General features: G+C 44.4%; 2 protein-coding genes across 4 annotated transcripts in view; one reads left to right on the top strand and one right to left on the bottom strand.

The window, feature by feature from the left end:
* Positions 1-2,982: 2,982 nt before the first annotated feature.
* Positions 2,983-6,959, top strand: TMEM213 (transmembrane protein 213). The gene is made up of 3 exons (XM_010410430.3): positions 2,983-3,237; positions 5,461-5,514; positions 6,000-6,959. The coding sequence occupies exons 1-3, from the start codon at positions 3,156-3,158 to the stop codon at positions 6,167-6,169; spliced, it is 306 nt and encodes a 101-aa protein (XP_010408732.1). The 5' UTR covers positions 2,983-3,155; the 3' UTR covers positions 6,170-6,959.
* A 6,215-nt stretch (positions 6,960-13,174) lies between these two features.
* KIAA1549 (KIAA1549 ortholog) overlaps positions 13,175-17,969 on the bottom strand; it is a 160,037-nt gene continuing 155,242 nt past the window's right edge. For 2 of the 3 annotated variants that reach the window (XM_039570430.1, XM_039570428.1), the window contains one exon: positions 13,175-17,689. In XM_039570430.1, coding sequence (XP_039426364.1) covers positions 17,541-17,689 — 149 coding nt within the window. In that variant the 3' untranslated portion in view covers positions 13,175-17,540. The remainder of the gene's footprint in view (positions 17,690-17,969) is intronic. The other variant, XM_039570429.1, reaches the window with a different exon arrangement.

The following is a 17,969-nucleotide window of genomic DNA, read 5'->3' as shown; positions in this document are numbered from 1 at the left end:
TCACGTAAAGAGTAAAATCTTTGTGGTTTTGACTTTTTTTTCCTCTGAGTTCTAAAAACCAACCCCCCTGTTCACAGGCAGCTTTATCCTAGATGGCTATTTTTCACATCAATGAAGACGTCAAACAAATTGGCCCTCCCCGATGGACACATTATTGGCAGCGGGTTTAAGATCTTGTGCTTTTTTTGCAGCCGCAATCAGATTTCATTTGGAATGAAAAATATAAACCAATCCCCTGTGTAAACAGAATATATATATATATATATACACACACACTTTGGCCACCAGAGGATCTTAGCCATGAAGCTCTCTGTGGCACAAAATCTATCGAACAGCAGGTATTGCCTCCTTCATAACCATCAGGAAAAGCTGGCCAGCAGCCCTACACACTGTGCAAGAATCTCCAAGAGGAGAGCTGGGGAAGTACCTAATTTTAGAGTAAACAGTCTTGTCTTGAGAACTGCATGAAAATGGGAGCCCAAGGAAAGGAAGCCGCATCTCTGCAGGGGCTGCAGTTGTGCCTCATGTGCCGGGGCACCCTCCTGGAGGGAGACGGGAGTAGAAATCTGGGGAAGGCACTGGAGTGTCTTATCGCTCTTCAGGCAGTCACAGCACTGAAATATAAACGTGTTATGAAGAAGAAATGAAACAAATCCAAATCCATGTCAGGAGATGATTTTGCAGAGCTCCCATTGTGTCTGAACTTATCAAGCAAAGCCTTCATTTCCAACCCGATCCAAAAATCACTGAAGCCAAGCGCAGCCTGTTCACCGCTTCAGGAGACTTTGGAGCAACCCTTCCTGAACCACAGAGGGAATACATTTTGGAAAGGAAAAGAAATACATTATGTTAATTGTGCAAATGCATTTTCAGCATCCCTTAAAAATGGAGACATTTGCCTAGAAGCCGACGAAGAGTATTTAGTTAATAGTTAAAATTCAAAAGAGATTTCATTAAAAATCGAATCATTCATGCAATAGCAGAGCAGTTTTGTCTTTTCATTTCCCCTCAAGCATTTTTTGCTGCACAGAACACTTTTGAATTCATTTACTTTTACAAAATTAACTGCCAGGTCAACTTTCAGTGGGAATAGAACGTGAGAAATTCAGAAGGGAAAGGTCAAACTGGCAGACAGCGGAGACCCTTTACCACTTAAAGAGTTGAGGTTTAGTTGTGATGCAACAGGTAGCTCATAAAAATACACAAATTAAAGGCAACCTCCACAAAAGGACTGAGACACTGAAATGAGGCAGAGATGAAGATTATCCCATAGGTGAATTCCAGGCAGCTCCGAGCATTTTACAGCATCTCTCCTGTGTACCGAGGCCAAGAGCGGTGGCTGCTGGGGTCACAGCCCTGCCCGGCTGCCAGCAGAGCATGGCTCTCACCTCGTGCCACACCTCGGGTGTCAGCTGAAGGACAGAAGGACGGGGCCGTGCATCCTGGCAGCAGCAGGAGGTGGCTGTCACGGGCCAGCCGGCACAGCCCCAACTCCGCCAGCACCGGTGGCGTGTTGACATGAAAACAGGGAGACAAGGTGGGTAAACACGCCCGTCTCAGCTGACCTGCCTTCACCTGTGGCTCAGTGTGCCCTCTGTCTGGGGCAACCTCTGGCTGCCTTGTCCTGATGCATCGTGGAAGTATTCACAGCTGGGTGGGAGCAGAGCGTTTTTGGTGGTGAGGACAACAAGTGGGTTCACCCCGCGGAAACACTGGGAAGGGCTAAGCCTACGTGGGTTTTGCTGTCAAAGTTTTTCTTAAATGAAGGGAGACCAAATCAACCTCACAGCTTTGCAGAGCTGTACCCCAGTGTGTGATATTCAAGTGGGAAGCCTGTTATGTCCTTCCCAGTGGGTTTCAGCTGTGTGGAAGGGAAAAAAAAAGAGAGAATTGTTAAATGCTCTCCATCCTACAAGGATTGCTGCCCCACATGCCTTCCTCCATGCCTCCCCTAAGATGTCTGCACACCCACAGCAGGCCTCAGACAGCTCCCTTCTAACTTGAGCCCCCAAAGCCATGAGTGACCACTGCAGAAGAGCACCAGCAGTGTGCTCCCTGCGGAACTCACTTCTCCCAGTGCCTTCCTGCCTGATTTAGAGCCTGATGTTTCCTCTAACAAGAGCATCATCGCATCAAAGATAGGAGCAAGCACAGCCAACAGCCTGGGGAAGAGCAGCAATGTGTGCTGCTCATCAGACCAGGACAACATCACCTGCACTCCAACAGTGTGGCTTTTCCAGCCAGGATTGCAGTAAAATTCCTGCTCTCCTGCCAGCGTCCTTTTTCTATCAACCCTCCGGGTCTGCAGGCAGAGCTATGCTCACAGGAAAGCTCAGCTTCTGCCTTTGCACATATCAAGGAGGAGGTGCAATAACCAGCAGAGAAGAAAGAACAGCTTTTCCAGAATCACTCTGCAGAGGGTGATGGAGGCAGGGACAGAGCTGTGCTCACAGGGACAGAACAGCAGCAGCTTCTTCTCCCTGTGCCCCCAGCTTGAACTGATCCCAGCCCATAACCCAGCCCAGGCCTTTGTTACTGTGCAGTAGCTGTCAGCAGCCTACATGAAGCCACTGGTTGCACCCCATTTCTTGGTAGGAATGCACCCACTCCCTGAGTATCCTGTGTTAACAGCTGCTGTACCAGCATGACCGAAGGCTGCTGTTTTTTGGGACGCCACACAGCCGTTCCAAAAAAGCATCACTGCGGAAAGTCAAGGCAGCAAACATGCAAAAAGAATAGCCAAACTGGGAGACAAATTCTCTGCCCCAATCCTCTAATCCTTTCCAGCTCTCTTAAACAATCTTCACAGGACCTAAAATACACTCAAAAGACAGAAGCTGCCTGGGACCCTGTTGGGAAGGGCTGGCTCTGGAAGCCTTTCCTTCCTCCAGCTGCAGCATATCCTGGGGAGAAACCTTCAGGGGCCACCTCCGGCTATCCACCTCCCACTGAAGCTGTTTTGGTCAGAGCCCTTTCTCTTTCCTCCCTGGTTGTAGCAGGAAAGTTCAAGGTGTCCTGGCAGCAGGAAGCTCCCTTGCTCCACCCTCTGCCCAGCACCGCGGCTCCCTGAGCTCATCGAGGATTTGCTGCACCAGATCTGCCAGCGACAGCGACCTGTTCTGTGTGGTCACTGGCGTGGGAGCAGGACCCTCGACATGAAGCACCTCTCCCGTGAGCCCTGGGCAGCCCTCGCTGTGCTCTTCCTCACCGCTGCGCTCTGGGATTCCTGCTCAGCAGGTATTTCTCTATTCTTATGCTCCCGTTTTGATATCCTGCCCTTTTCCCCCACTCCTCTCAATACCTAAATATATTGCCCACCGACAGTAATTCGTTCTTTAAAAATGAGGGGGCTCTCTTGCCTCACCTAAAAAGTGTAAGTAGTTGGAATTGATTAATGCTAATGAGAATTACTAGACATGACTGATCACAGCATCACTCTAAAGGGATGTTCTTTTGCCAGTTATTTACAGAGCCACTGTAAAAGTGACTGAGCTGCAGGTTGCTCCACTGAACGCCAAGGACACAGGAAACCACAGTAACTTGGCCTTGCCCTGCTTGCTGAGGCAAAGGACCACCTGCAATACCGTCCAATAGGATCACTGTAGTCCGACTTAGATTTTATTAGGTGCTTTTTGCAGAAAATCTGGCTTTGGTGCCACCTTAATTGTGGAAGCTGCCTGAAACCAAAATGTAGATGAGACCTGTGAGGCGCTCCTTCCCCACCAGGCTACTGCCTGCATTGGTACATCAGCACCAGATGAGACCTGCCAGCTGTTTAAAGATGGGCTGGCTTTGACAGCCTGTTCTTTGGGCTGCCAGGGCTATAAACACGATCCAGCGCTCGGCATTCTGCAGCACTTCCTTCCACAGGTCATACTCAGGTTTTAATGATACTTCCCGGTGCTTCTGTGAGGTACTTATTAACTGAGAAAACAAATTATGGGCTTGGCCAAGGTCATTCTGCAAATCCTACTAGAGTCAGACAGAGGAATGGGAAATACTGAGACCCTTCCCTGAAGCAGTTTGCCCGGGGACCCACTCTGAGCATGGCAGAGGCCATAAGGAAAGCTCTGGTATTGCTGATGGTGGGTCAGCTCAAAACACAGAGGTGGGCAACAGCAGGTGACCCCAAGGGGGACATCTCCCACAGGACAACCTCAGTTTATTTTCTGTTACTTGGAAAACGCCAAACTCAAAGCAAATGTTTGGTCAAATGTCTCATTCTGTTTTGTTTTCCTCAGCTGAAACGAAACCTGAGCTATTATTCTGCAGCCTTCGGTGAAATCAGGCCAGAGCTAGTTTTATTACATTCCAAATTACCAGCTCAGAGTGATGGCTTGACTAGAAATAGTTATCTCATAGCTTCTTCCTGGCCTGTGGACAAGCAGCATGTTAGAGCTCCTCCATGCAGCAGAAGTCCTCCCTCCTGGAGTCTCCCCAGGCCATTTGTCATCTATCTGTGCAGGGGATGCTCTCCCCAGCTGAACATGAACTGTGCTGCTCACGGCAGCACAGGAGGAGGTGTTTCTCTGACTCCCTTCCTTCTGCAGCAGGGGACAGACAGGTGCTGATGCACAGGGACCAGGGCAGCCTGTGCTTTAACCCCTGCAGGCATCCTGCAGCTGTCCTGGTCTGATCCCACCGTGCTGCAGGGAGCACGCTGAGGGGCAAGGCAGGTTTTAGGAGTACTAAAGAGGGTATGGCCTGTGGCACCGTGTGCAGGTTTGAAGAGCTGGACACCAGCCACAGAGTTGTGCCAGAGTGCATGTGTGTGTGCTGATTCTGGGCAGGAAGCAGGATAAAGAGGGAAAACCTTCATCAAAGCTCCAGGCTTCTCCCTCATTACTTACTTCTGGATGTTGTATTTTCCAACCTGAGCTGGTTACCATGCTGGTCCGAACTGGAGTCCAGCCAGAGCAGTTTCAGATGCTCTGACCTGCAGCAAAGCCAAAGCTTCCTCCTGGGGCCTTGGTGGACCCGCTGAGGCTGTGCAGATGGGCTCAGCCCTTGGCTCTGCCAGACTCTGTGCACCCTGGGATTTTTCTAAGGGTAAAAGGAGGCAGCTGTACAGCCTGCTGGCCATGGATCTCCCCATGCCACTGAATGGTCTCTCCCATTTCCATGCTTGCTCGTTCTGCCCCTGTAGCTTGGGCAAGCACTGTGGTTAATGTGAGCTCTGAGCAAACGGCTCAGGCCAGGGTCACACCAAGGCAGAGGTACAGGGATTCATCTGCTCCTTAGGGATGCTGCTTGAGCCAGTGTGCAGCCGGTGTTAGAAGTGGTGGCATAAAGAAGCATACCCTAATGCAGCAGTGTTTAGGGGCAGGAACTTCCTTTCTCCAAGTTGTTTCCACCCTACAGACTTCTGCAAGGCCAATGGCTTCCAGATTTTCCTGCTTGATGCCAAACATTGCTTTTCTAATCCCACTTACCTTTTCTCCTGTGCTTTCCTTCTGGCAGCAGCTGAAGGCACCTCCAATGTTTCAACAACTGAGTACGAACCAGCGTGTCTTCGTAAGTCTTCATAAATCATTACTACCTGGTTAAAGCCAGGTGATGAGCCTACACAGTGACTGAGAGCCTGTCCTGGGAAGGGATTTATCTCTTCTCAAGGCTTCCATTGTGGGTGAACCTTTAGGATGCATTTCTAAGACTCCTCCACTGCCATGGTACGATATCTTAGGTATATTGAGACAGACTCATAGCTTTGAACAGACTAATTGATAGCTAATTTGTGTGTCCTAAAGCTCCCTGCCAGACTGCCTGCCCGTAGGCACTATACAGATTCCCAAGAGCACCTCTTTCCCCTGCCCTACCACGTCCTTCCCAAACAGCCAGCCCCAAACAACCTGAGATCCCACCACTACTCCAGAGTCATCCACCAGATTAAGAGCCACGTTTAGGGGAAAGATGCCAAGGCAGAGCCATCTGCCTTCTAGTAAAGGAAGCCTGCCATGTACTTGGCTTCCCATGAGCTCACTTCACTTCTCCTCCGCCAGACGTGAACTTCTGCAGGCAAGCGGCCACGTGCTGCCCTTCGGGCATGGACGACTACGGGTGGATCGCAGCGGCCGTCGGCTGGAGCCTCTGGTTTCTGACCCTCATCCTGCTCTGCATGGACAAGATCACGAAACTCCGGCCTGATGAGCCCAAATACTTGGTGGCCTGAAGCAGAGAGAGCCAGCAAGCAGCAGCACCGGGGAGCAGTGAGGTGCAGGCAGACTGACAAAGCATTTCTAACACCTGCTAAGAAACACAAAAAGAAAGGGAACACACCTGCAGCCAAAAAAAGCCAGATCTAAGCAGGGCAGCTGCCAAGGCTTCACCCTCTCTGGCAGGCTGGAGCTGCCAGCCAAGGTGTGGGGTAGGCAAGTCCCTGCAAGCCACCATATATGTGCCACAGTGCAAAAACACCCACTTTTCCCTGAGCCCTCTCGTGCTTGCTGTGAGCACAGCAGGAGGAGAGGCTGAGGGACCAGCTACCAGCCTATAGCACATTGCCTCAACGTGCACAAAGGTGCATGACACACCTTCGGCTCTGACACAGAAAGTGGGCACACCAAGCTATTTTCTGGAGCATCAACATTACCAGAGCCATTACTAAGCTATAGGCCAGGTTACATCAGTAACTGGAGGTAATTCACTGACTTTACCAAGTCCTCCTCACTCACTAACCTGAGATACTTAAATAAGTCTATTAACTGATACATGGGAAAACTTTCTTATGGAAACTTAGGGATTGTTTGGGCTGATTTGAAAGTAAAACTAATTTTTCCAGAGCCATTTAGATGTGTTGCAGGAATTGAATGTTGGTTGTACTTACTCAGCTTCCACCTGCCTGAGAAACTAAGCCAAGCTGAACTGTGGAAAGCAGGTTTAAACCAGCATATCTGATGCATGCACAAAACTGTTCCTATTTATACAAGATGATAATAAATACTCCTATTGATTGAAAGACTCTCACTGACTGGTTTATATGGATAAAGCTTATACTGGCAAGGAATTACTCAACCCAAATTGTTAGAAACAGGATTCAAAGAACACATATTCCTGCACGAGGGTTTGGCTCACTGCAGCCAAACTCTGATTTAGGGCAGTTGCACCAGTTTTATTTCTATCCGTTATTAAAACAAATCAGAGTTAAACCTACCTAGACTGACACAAGGTTAGCAAACCTGCTAGAGATCAACTGAAATGAAACATAAAAAGTTACTTTTAAATTTAAAAAGCACCATTAAAGATCTTTAGCTGCTACTAATAATTATACTCTCCCATCAGCTCATCAAGGTGTAACTTCATGAGTGAGAAAAGACAGAAATCAGTTTAAAACTTCCAATTGATTCTGGCACAATTAGACACTTTGATCAGGATAATTTGGCCACTTCAAAGGGATGGACAGCTGTCTCTTACCAGCTAGCCCCCATGAAGAGGAGCAGGGCCAAGTTAGACATTGAGGAAAATACACCCTTCCCTATCACTTAAGGCAAGAAGTCTTTCAGGGTGAAATGCTGAACAGAGATGCTCATGTCAGGACAGTAAGTTTTGAAAGGGAAGGGCTTAATTTGCAACATTTCAATATAGAACAATTAAACAAAAGTAATTTTCACATGACAAATCTCAGATCTCAGCATTGGATCAAATTCTTTCCACAAAACCCCCAATAACCAAGCAAAACAGCAAAGTCCCTCTCATTTATGTACAAACTTACAGAAACAAAGGGATCTCAGTCAACACCAAAATGTAAAGAGCAGTGAGTTGACAGCTCAACCACCGCAATCACTCATGTACAACAAATCTTCTACCTACACACATAATTTTTTTCCTGTTACATTCATTTTAATAGCAGAAAATGTTCATTGCTCTGAAAGCAATGTGAAAGGTACTGTGAAAAAACCTCCACTTACTGCCTTCACGTCTGCCTTCTGCAGATCTTACAGTTCTCCAGACTTAGGGGCATTTTTCTCACGGTTGGGAACACAGAAATGCCTGCTCTTCATCTTTGAGGGGATATGTTTCATAGCTTTCGCATGTCTTTTGAGTTTTCAGCACATGATGCAAGTTCTAATGTCCTAAGAGAGCAACAGCCACAAAGAGCTTCACAACAACTGAGCAATTCTGTGGGGCTTCCTAAAGCCTGCCTTTAGAAGCACAGCTTGCTCATTCTTCACTCTCTCCAAAATAGAGACCTATACCTTCAAGGATTGAAGTAGACTTAAACCTCAGGTTTTGCTTCTTGCAGTTTCCTTTGAGGATTCCCAGCTCAAGCAAACTGGGGAGAAAAGGAAAAAAACCCGTATTTTTTCATACAACGTAGTGCCCTCAAGGATTCTGTGTGCCTGTGTTCAAAGGTGACACCCACGTCTCCACAAAATCAGGTATAAAAATGGAGTACCTTACAGATAATTTCTGCTGTGAAATGTATACTTTTTCTAGATCAGTAACCTGTAAAACTCTGATCTAACATAACAGTGTTGCTTTTTACTGCATCACCTGTTCTGACATACGGCATTGTCAGCTTTGATCTACAGCTGCTTCTTTTCATGTCATTTGATGGAGTCCCTCAGAAAAACTTAGTCCTGTGATGACTCTCATGAAGGCACTGATGCTCCCAGTGTGTCTGGGATCCCTAAACAAGGTGGCAGTGTTCCACAGGCTCCAAGGCTGTCTGTAAACATCTTACATGCTCCTACATAATACAGTGCAAAACCCCAAAGCACTCTTTTAAAGGGACTCTCCAAGGTACACACTATGTGCTGTACTGATCCTGTGGGCAATCACAAGTACAATGCAAAACAACCCACCCTGCAAAAGGAGGAGAAAAGCCCTAATGGTACTGTCAGTGTTCCAGGGGCTTGTCAACAGTTACAGAAAGCACTGAATTAAAAATTTCCATCCAAAAGACTTGAGAAATTGATATAAAGACAGAAATTAGTATGCAGAAATGGATTGTACATACCTGATTTCTAAAATGTGAAGATTATCTGTAGTCTGCTGTTACATTTGCTGGAATAATTTTAGCCAGGGAGCACACAGGAGCACAGCTTGTGGGTTATAACCCCTCATTTAAGAGCAATTGAGTCACAGTAGAAGGCCATGGTCTGGTTTTGATGCAAAAATTAAACATACAAATGCACAAATTAAATATATATGACTGTATAGTACAGTGCCTCATAAGTGGTCCATGAGCAGAGTTGCAGACTGATATTCTCATTTACTGTGTATTATTCCATGCTCTTAATAATAGCCCTCAAAGTTTAATACCTCTAATCGTAGACCCCAACTAGTGCAATGCTGTCCAACCCCTGCTGATTTCAAGGGAGCTACACAAACATCCAGCACATGGCCTTGTTTTGTTCTTTGGGTTTTCTTCACTGCAATTCAGGAAGCCTGTCATTTTTGTTCCCATAGGAAACCTTGGAGGCAAAGCATAACCACTGATTTCTCAGCATACACAAATCATTTTTGTGCTAAACCTGGGTGCCCCATCAGACTGCTACATACAACCTCATGGCACTGAGCTGGTGTAGGCACTTGCACATTTCCAAGCATTTAAAAAGTAAGGTGATAGCTCCAAACAATGATGGAAATCTTAATGCTCCAGTCATTTATAGTTACTGTCTCTCCAGGACCAAAAAGTTCCTCATTGGAATGAGATGGAGGAAAAAAACCTATTCCAGCTCTTCTGATTTAGTACAAAAAAATAAAAAAGCAAGAAAAATTTTGAAACCTGGATGGTTAAAAAAAAAAAAAAAAAAAAAGTGTGACTGAAATACCCAAGTTTGAACCTCAGCACTGCTGACTAAATCAGCAGAGTTGTTAATGTTTTCTGGACAAAGTTTCTGAATTTCAGGCATGAAGGTATGTAGTTCCTGGAAAGGGAAGGGAGATGAAGATGGCACCTGGGAAAGCTGCTGGTTTGCAAGTGTCTCAGACAGACAAACAGAGCAGTGAGGACATGCAACTGAGCAGCACTTCTAATAACAAAGGAGAAAAACATTAGCAGCAGCACAGCATTGCAGGGTAACCACTTTAATTTGCCTTGAGACAATATCCATCACATCCAACTAGTGATTTTGAAAAAATTCTTAATTCAAGACTAAATGGATTGATACTTGATGCACGACTCTTCATCTTTTCAGATACCACTGCTCTGCTAATGACTCACATTACTCACTGCCTTGATCCTTGGGGTTTTAGTGAACGAGCTACATATTAAGCAATTGCACTTTACAATGATTACACTTGGCCAAATCACTAGAGGAATGAAAACTGGCAAGCATCACAGCTCCCTACTCACGTGAAACACGCAGACAAAAGACAGAGGTTGAATTCATAAGAAAAGGTGCTCTGTACTGGGACTCTGTAGGAATTTTGATAAAGCCATTACAAAAACTTTCAAAAACTATTTCAAAAACTTACTGTCATTAATTACAGCCAAGGAATGGAATACAGGCGTTCTTGGGAAGCAACCACCCTCTCTCATCCTTACACTCCAGATTCTGCTTATTTTGTGGTATCTGCAGTACCACTAGCTGTTGTGGAATTCATAACTCATTGCAGGTTTCTGTCCCACAATCAAACATGTTCAATGAGCTGATTTCCAACTCCTAATTTGCAACAACCTTCCAGAAATAAACCACAGCATAAACAATGCAGTATTGTCCCCCAAGTCTGCAAACTGCTTGGAAAAAAATTTAGCTCTAGGAGACTTGTGACTTTTCCTGTCCAATTTGACAGTATGACATTGACAGCATGCCTTTTGGAGCAAAAGTTAGAGTACTTCTTCAGGTTTTCCACAGCTCTGTCTGCTTTGTCTAAATGGCAGAACAGAAGGGAGACACCTGCAAAGCCACCTCTGCTAGACTGTTTCCCCTTCCTGGCATTTCAACATACTGTGTATTTAAGTCAGATCAGTTCAAAAATATGCAAGTTCTAATGTAGCAACCCTCTGGGCTCAAATACACGAAGAAACCACCATTCTTTAGCTGAGAAAAACTACATCCTATACAGATGTGATAATGTGTTAGGTAAGAGAGGTTATCTCCTCCTTAAGAAGACTAAATAATGCCCATTGGCACTAGTGTTGAGTGCTCCTTAAGCTGCAGGAAAGGGCACTCTGCTCCCTGGCAGAGCAAGGTTATTGTAGGCAATGTTGTGTCAGTGATGCTGGAAGCAACAAAAAGCTTCTCGTGACTTCACTGCAGTTCTACTCTGCAAAAGCAGGAACATCAGTTCCAGTGTCCCAGCAAATTTTCTCCCACACAGCATTGAAGTACAGGAGGATGTAGCAGTAATGTAAATACGTGGCTGCACATCTACAGATCTTCTAAACAGGAGATTCCTGTGCCACCATCAAGCCCAAAGACAGAAATTAATGTCAGGATGAAAATCATCCATGGAAATGCTTGACAGGAAGTGTTCCATGCAAAATACAAAGCAACTTACCTGAAACCATTTTATGCAGGACTGGACACAAACCCAGCAATCAGTTCAGAAGTTTGTGGATGCTCACATCACCTGCACTGCACTGAATTGGAACTACTTTGTATTTGGTGACTATGCTGAATTCCTACTGACAGTGGCTAATCCACAACTCTTCCTCCTATTTCCTCAAGTCCAAGGATAAAAGCTTCCTGCTTTTTCATTAGAGCAGTATTTTAAAAATTTTTATTTCTTTAGTCAAGTTTCTTTCAGATTTGTGTTTCAGGACCAAAAGAATGCTGTGCATTGCCAAATATAACACAGCACTAATTCTCCTTGAATACAAAAAAGTTTTTCCTGAAACACAAACAATATGCAGCTACTGTTTTTAAATCATGCACAGCACTAAAACCTTCCAACAGCCTGGATGAGGAAACCACCTTTCAAGAAGCCTTGGGATGGAAACATTTGAGAAGTTTTCCTGGGAACACTACAGAGCTCTTAAGAAGTGCGTACATTTGAATATATCTGGAAATGCAAACCAATAATTTTCATCTTTCAATTCTTTAGTTCTCATTTCATTTCACCTGCTCTACACGTGGCCAATAAGAGGATTTCTGCAAGTGGACCTGAAAACCACCGTGTCAGGGATCCAAGGAGGTTTAGCATTTGTTTCAAAGGATTCTTCAGAGCATTTGTTCAAATGTGCCAACACTTTATTCCAGTTAAAGTAAGATGTAACAGCCTAAACACAAATTTCCAGTTACGTAGTAAGAACTACTCAAAACTAAACAGGAGTAGCCATTACAAAGGAAAAAAACTATTTGATATGTAAAGGTATCAAGAAAAAGTAACACAAAATCAAGACAAAACATTCCATCCCTACAAACTATGAAGTGCAAAGAAATGAGTATTTTTCTAATACTAATGTAATTTTTTTAGTCTATCAGTCTTCAGTGGGATTCATGGGACTGCAGCCCTACTCCAGGGAAGTCTCTTTAAAAAGGTGGAGCAACTCCACAGGATTTTTGCTTCTCAAGTTTTTATACTGTGCGAGTAAACTCACCCTGGGGACACTGTACACCAAAGCTAGAACATCTTTGCCAAGTGCATCCCAATTGGCACTCAAGAATCTGTAGGATGAGTTCTTCCAAAGCATACATGTGACTACATGGTTTTCAGTGGAAGCCATGCAGATGCAGCCAGGGGAAACATGCGGTGCAACATCTGGATCTGAACTGCCAATCCTATGTCACAAGCTGAGTGTGTTCTGCCCACACTGAAACATGTCTACTGCGACAGCAGAATACACCCCCACCGTGTCCCCTCCATTTCTAAATAAAATCTAACAAGAAGAGAAAAACATACCCTCCACAAAAGGGAACTGCATTTTTATTTCCACACTCAAGCAATTCAAAGCTGCTGCTTTTCTCTAGGCACATCTAAACAGTCCTGGAGAAACTCTACAGCCTGGGTGAACTGCTTTTGGGAGTCTCTGATAAAAGATGTTCCTCACTCATACAAACCAGCACTGCAGGTGGTGAAGGACTGCAAAGAGGGGCTGTGTCATGAACTCTGCCTGAGTGGGGCCAGAGGGAATCACCAAGATTTCTTCTCTCTTTACAGAGCACTGTCACAGGAGGTGCTGGGGACCTGGTTGCTCTCCTTTGCCTTCTGACAATCAGATGTCATCCTTTTTCTTTTAATCAATTTCCAGCTTTCTGTCCATATTCAGAACACACCAAACTGGTGCTGGTTTTAATATATCAATTTATTTCTTTGCATCTGCAAAAATATGGCCCACAACACGTTCCCACCTCAAAGGCACAAATGTTCTTCATCCTGCCACTTCAAAGCTCTTGGCCAAAATAGGGAATTTTCAAGGACTGGCACCTGTTTACAAGGAACTGCTGGTTAAGGCATGCAACAGAAAATGCACATTTCTTCCTTGAGCTAAAACTATGATAGCTGGAAAAGTGAGAAACGTAGTGAGGGCAAAAGGTAAAAAAGTGAGTTCAGCTGCCTACTGCCATCCACATCACACAACAGGTGACTACACTGGGGCTTGAATGTACACCCAGCTTCCTTAGGTAATCTGTCAAATGTGTTTTTAAGCCACAAGTTAACAACAGCGTGAGCTGTTGTGGTTCTGGGGAAGTTACAATTGCTGTACACAGCCTCTTTCTAAGACAATCCTGAAACCCTGCTGTCCTTGGTCTACTTTAGAGGCACTGGCTTGCTGGGAACTTGCACTTCTGGGTGATCACTCTAAGTATTTACTTGTGTCCATAAATGTCCACCACACTGGGGTAGCCAACACCACGCCAACCTTTTGGTGCAGGGTGATACACAGAGACCTTGTCTGACCCTGCTGCTCCCCAAACACTAGATAAGAAGCCTGATCCAAAGCACTGCAAGTACAGTCCACTGCAAAGGGTCACTCAGATTCCACTCACTGCTCCAAAGTGGGCGTATTTAACATTACCAGTCCAGCACCTATGCAAATAAAGCAAAGTTTTCTTTCCTGAGTCACAGGCCCACAGCCACTAACCCCAACACCATGTGCTACATCCTGGTGGAGAATATTTTATAGTACTGAAGCATGCCCCACCTTTCACATTGAGTGTATGAAAAATAACTGTAACATTTCACTTTGCTCCAAAAATAATCAAGAAGCAGGCTGGAGGTCAGCATTTTGGCCACGAAAAGGAAACCAACCACACTAAATTATGTAGCTCTCATCTTGCCAAGTTCTTTTATATGCCAAACTAAACACAGACTAAACACAAATGTCAAGGAAAATTGTGAAGAAAGGGAAGAGCATGAGGATTCCATGAACCAGATGGTTTAGTCATGGAAATGGATGCAACTGATGGTAACAGCTTTCTGTGCCTGTACCAACTTTTCATCTGATCGGTGTTTTCAAAATCTGGTAGATTCATTAACAGATACTTAAATACAGGATATTTTTAAGTTTCAGGAAAAAAAGCTTTGGTTTTCCCCCCTCCACTTCTATCAGGGCAATTAAAAAAAATTGGCATAACAACTCAAGCACATGGGGATGCAGAAATTTACAGATTTCCCTCCCGCCTCCCGAATTCCCAAGTGGAAAAACACACTCTGGCACATGCGTTCCACAGAATCCTTTTGTAGTACACAAAAACCCCCAGCTTTTCCTGTAGCTGCAAAAAGTGGGGGTCTCCCTTGTTAAGGTCATTCTTGGAACTGGCAGCTGGTAACTGGTGTTACTTTTCTTCCTATATGAAGATACAGACTAGGCCATGCCAATTTTCTGGACACTGGATCAGGTCTCCAACCAATCTGAGAATGTAACTTCCAAACACAGCTTTCTGACCTCTTGTATTTTACTATCCTGTTGAAAGTTTTAAAGAGGGTTTTCTTCACCAGAAAGCCTCTTTTATTTACAAGTACATATTTGTCCTGCCTTCTTCATAAAGATTGGGGACCGAAAAGAGAAATTATAAACATCCAAATATAAAAGGATGGAATTTCACAATAGCATCACCATCACTAGCAAAAAGAATGAATGAGAAGTGGCTTTAAGTACCTCTAAATTTCAAAGCTCTTATTTCACAGAGAACATATTGTTCTTAAATAGCTGGACCAGACAATTAATTTACCTCCTGGAAGACCACATTTTCTTGAAATGAAGTCACAGTAATGTGCTAGTATTATAAGCACTGGTCTCTGAGCTCTCTACAGAATTAAACTGGAGAAGGATGTGGAGTCTGAAAGAGATGGTTTTAATGGGAACACTTAGCAACAGTCAGTCTTCAGTGCTGTCAAAACGACCAAATGAACACTGCCTGATACACTCTTCATTCTTCAAAACCTGGCATTTTGCAGAAGCATTGGCAACATTTATGTTTACAAAGTTGGCAGAAACAAATGTTTATTTTTATCCTAGAATTATCACACAAAAAACTTAAAAAATTCAAATCATAATGACCTGTTGGTACTGCTGTTACAACCATGCTGGTGTTCTGATTCCTTTCAAACCTCTACCGGTGCCCATGAGGGCTTCACACATAGGCCAGGGAACTGGAAATTAATTTACACTGCTTCATTACACTAAGTCCCTCAAAACAGTTTCATACAGCATTTTGATCATCATAGGTAAACAGAAAAATAACTGAGCTTCCTAGTAAAGAGGAAAACATACCACCTTTTTTTCCGCATCAGTGAGCAACTGAGGTTTTGGCTTCAGGCATGAGTATGATGTACGTACTTCATGAGTAAGTTACGGAGGTGACTTCTTCCACCATGTCCTCCCACCTGTTCTCTTCTCAGTCTGAGTTAGTCCTGTTGCAGTTACTGAACTGTGTACTGGAGCCAGCAGCAGATTTGGTAGCCAAAGACCGCCACACCATACCAGTGTTACACACCTGTACTTCACCAACGCCATTTCTACCCCAGAAAGTGAGGCAAACACCCACTTTGCTGCTGCCCAGCTGCCCAATGCTCTCTCTGGCAGATCTCTTGTTCCGTAGACCCTTGACCACTACCACCAGCTCGTGTTTGAAACACCTACAGTGTAGCACCTAATGCTTCTGCTTTCCATTGCCCTGGGGTAAGGCTCCCAAGCCTCCTCCCTGACACTGAGCCTGCCCTCCACCTCTGTGCCAGTTCAATAGCTTTAGCTCATTCTGACCTGAAAAGGAAAGCAGTCATGACTTAAGCAAAATGTCTGTATGTATTATGTCTGTTACAGTTATGCAATGGCCAATATTAGTAAATTCGTAGCTAATTTTAAATTAAAACTCTGAAAAAAAACCCAGCGACAAACAGTTCCATGGCACGTACCACTCTTACCATGGGGATAATGCTTACCCTTTGTCCAAAGGACTTGGAAACAAGTATAAATATAGAAACTGTCTCAAAACTGCAAATCTAAGCCTATGTTAATGCTCTAAACTGTCACTGACTTCCACTAAAATTATTCAGATCCAAACATAAGCAATGATTTAGGACATCAATTTATAACATAATGCTGGTGACCCTGTACCAGTCAGGCTGGATTGGTTTCTGTCCACAAAGCAAACTACAGAGAGGCAATATTTTATCGCTAGTCTTGCAAGAGCATTTAGTATGTAAATATGTTTTTCTAAAGATATACACACACATTTCCCCAAATTCAACTGTGGCTGAGTATTCCCCTTCCAGTTCTCAATAATTTTTAAACGAATTAGATACCAAGCCCTTTCTGTTTGGATGCTTTGCTTTGTTTTTCCAGCCTGAATGAGTCTACAAATATTTTTTTAATTATACAAGGCCAATGTTTCACTTTGCAAACATTGAAGATGAAGGAACACTTGAAGCTTCAGCACCAGAAGGAAAACAAGGAAGAGTGCAGAGGGTAGCTCCATTCGGAACCACAGAGCTATAACAATTATTGTTCCAGTTTGATACAAGTGACTCATAAAGACTGTTATTCTAAGTAGTCCCATTGTTCCTGACAACCAAAGTGATTCTTATGTGAGATTGAACTTCAAGACCCTTGAGCTGATACAGTTTGCAATCCTGCAGAACAGCAACACAAACCAGTTCCCCATAAGCACTGGAGAGATAAGAATACTTGTAATCTCTCGCAAAATGTCATCTCAGTTCATTCAAAACTTCACCTACTTCCTTAGAAAAAGGAGTCTATCATTCTTGGAGTTTGTTCCTGTCTTTATTTTGTGGTTGTTGCTGGGGTACTGAGTTCTTGACCTAAGGTTTTACTTATGTGTTAGGCCGAGTGAGGGTAAGGAGAGAAGAGGAGCACTGTAATATTAGCAGATTAATTAACATTACTTGTGATGACACTGATGATTTTCCCTGTTTGTCCCCCATCTCTCCTTACTGTTCTCATTTTGCTGCCTTTTTCGATTTTTCCAGAGTGCTGTCAACAGAGTTGTGAAAGTTCCTTTGTGAGAACAACATTGCTGATTTCCTCTAAGTCTTTGCTTCCATAGGAAGCAGATACCTGGCAGATTTGCAGTGGAATGCTAAATCAACTATGGAAGTTCTGCACTGTTGTCTGTTTCTGAGAAAGCCGCAGAAGTTCTTCTCTGATTGCTTTGATAAGAGAGGCTGATGAGTGGCCGGGCTGGAGGTCCTCAGTGGAACTGGTGGTGTAGCAAAGGCCCTGGCCCTGAAGGCTGTTGTGTGGAAGCTGAGCAGGAGGTGCTGAGGGCTGCCTGGCTGAAGTCCTCGGCATCTGGAATACTGGTGAGGAGGAATATTCTTGGTGTCCATGCATATGCGTCTGGAAAAAGGGAGAAAGCATTATTGTACTTTCTGAATAAACATGATTATCCCAGAAAAGACAAGAAAGCAAAAAGGCAAAGAACAGGGGGGAAAGCAACATGGAGATACTTCTAATCTGCTGCAACGGTTCTTCTGTTACATGAATGAGTGATATCTCTTATGGAGCACAAAACAACAAGTGTACACAACACTGGATTGTTGGACTGTTGGACTGCCTCAAGCTCAGAGCTTTTCAAAAGCTTTGACTCCCTTTCCAATCCACATTATGTTTAAGAACT

This window comes from Corvus cornix, chromosome 1A, assembly GCF_000738735.6.
Source record: "Corvus cornix cornix isolate S_Up_H32 chromosome 1A, ASM73873v5, whole genome shotgun sequence".
Lineage (NCBI taxonomy): Eukaryota > Metazoa > Chordata > Aves > Passeriformes > Corvidae > Corvus > Corvus cornix.
The sequence above is the reverse complement of the archived record's forward strand: the minus strand, read 5'-3'. Positions and strand labels throughout refer to the sequence as shown.

Bases quoted from the DNA above. Each gene is read 5' to 3' on its own strand.
- TMEM213 (XM_010410430.3), top strand. From the start codon at position 3,156: ATGAAGCACCTCTCCCGTGAGCCCTGGGCAGCCCTCGCTGTGCTCTTC. The intron at 3,238-5,460 runs GTATTTCTCTAT...TCCTTCTGGCAG, and splicing joins CTGGGATTCCTGCTCAGCAG to CAGCTGAAGGCACCTCCAAT. The intron at 5,515-5,999 runs GTAAGTCTTCAT...CTCCTCCGCCAG, and splicing joins GTACGAACCAGCGTGTCTTC to ACGTGAACTTCTGCAGGCAA.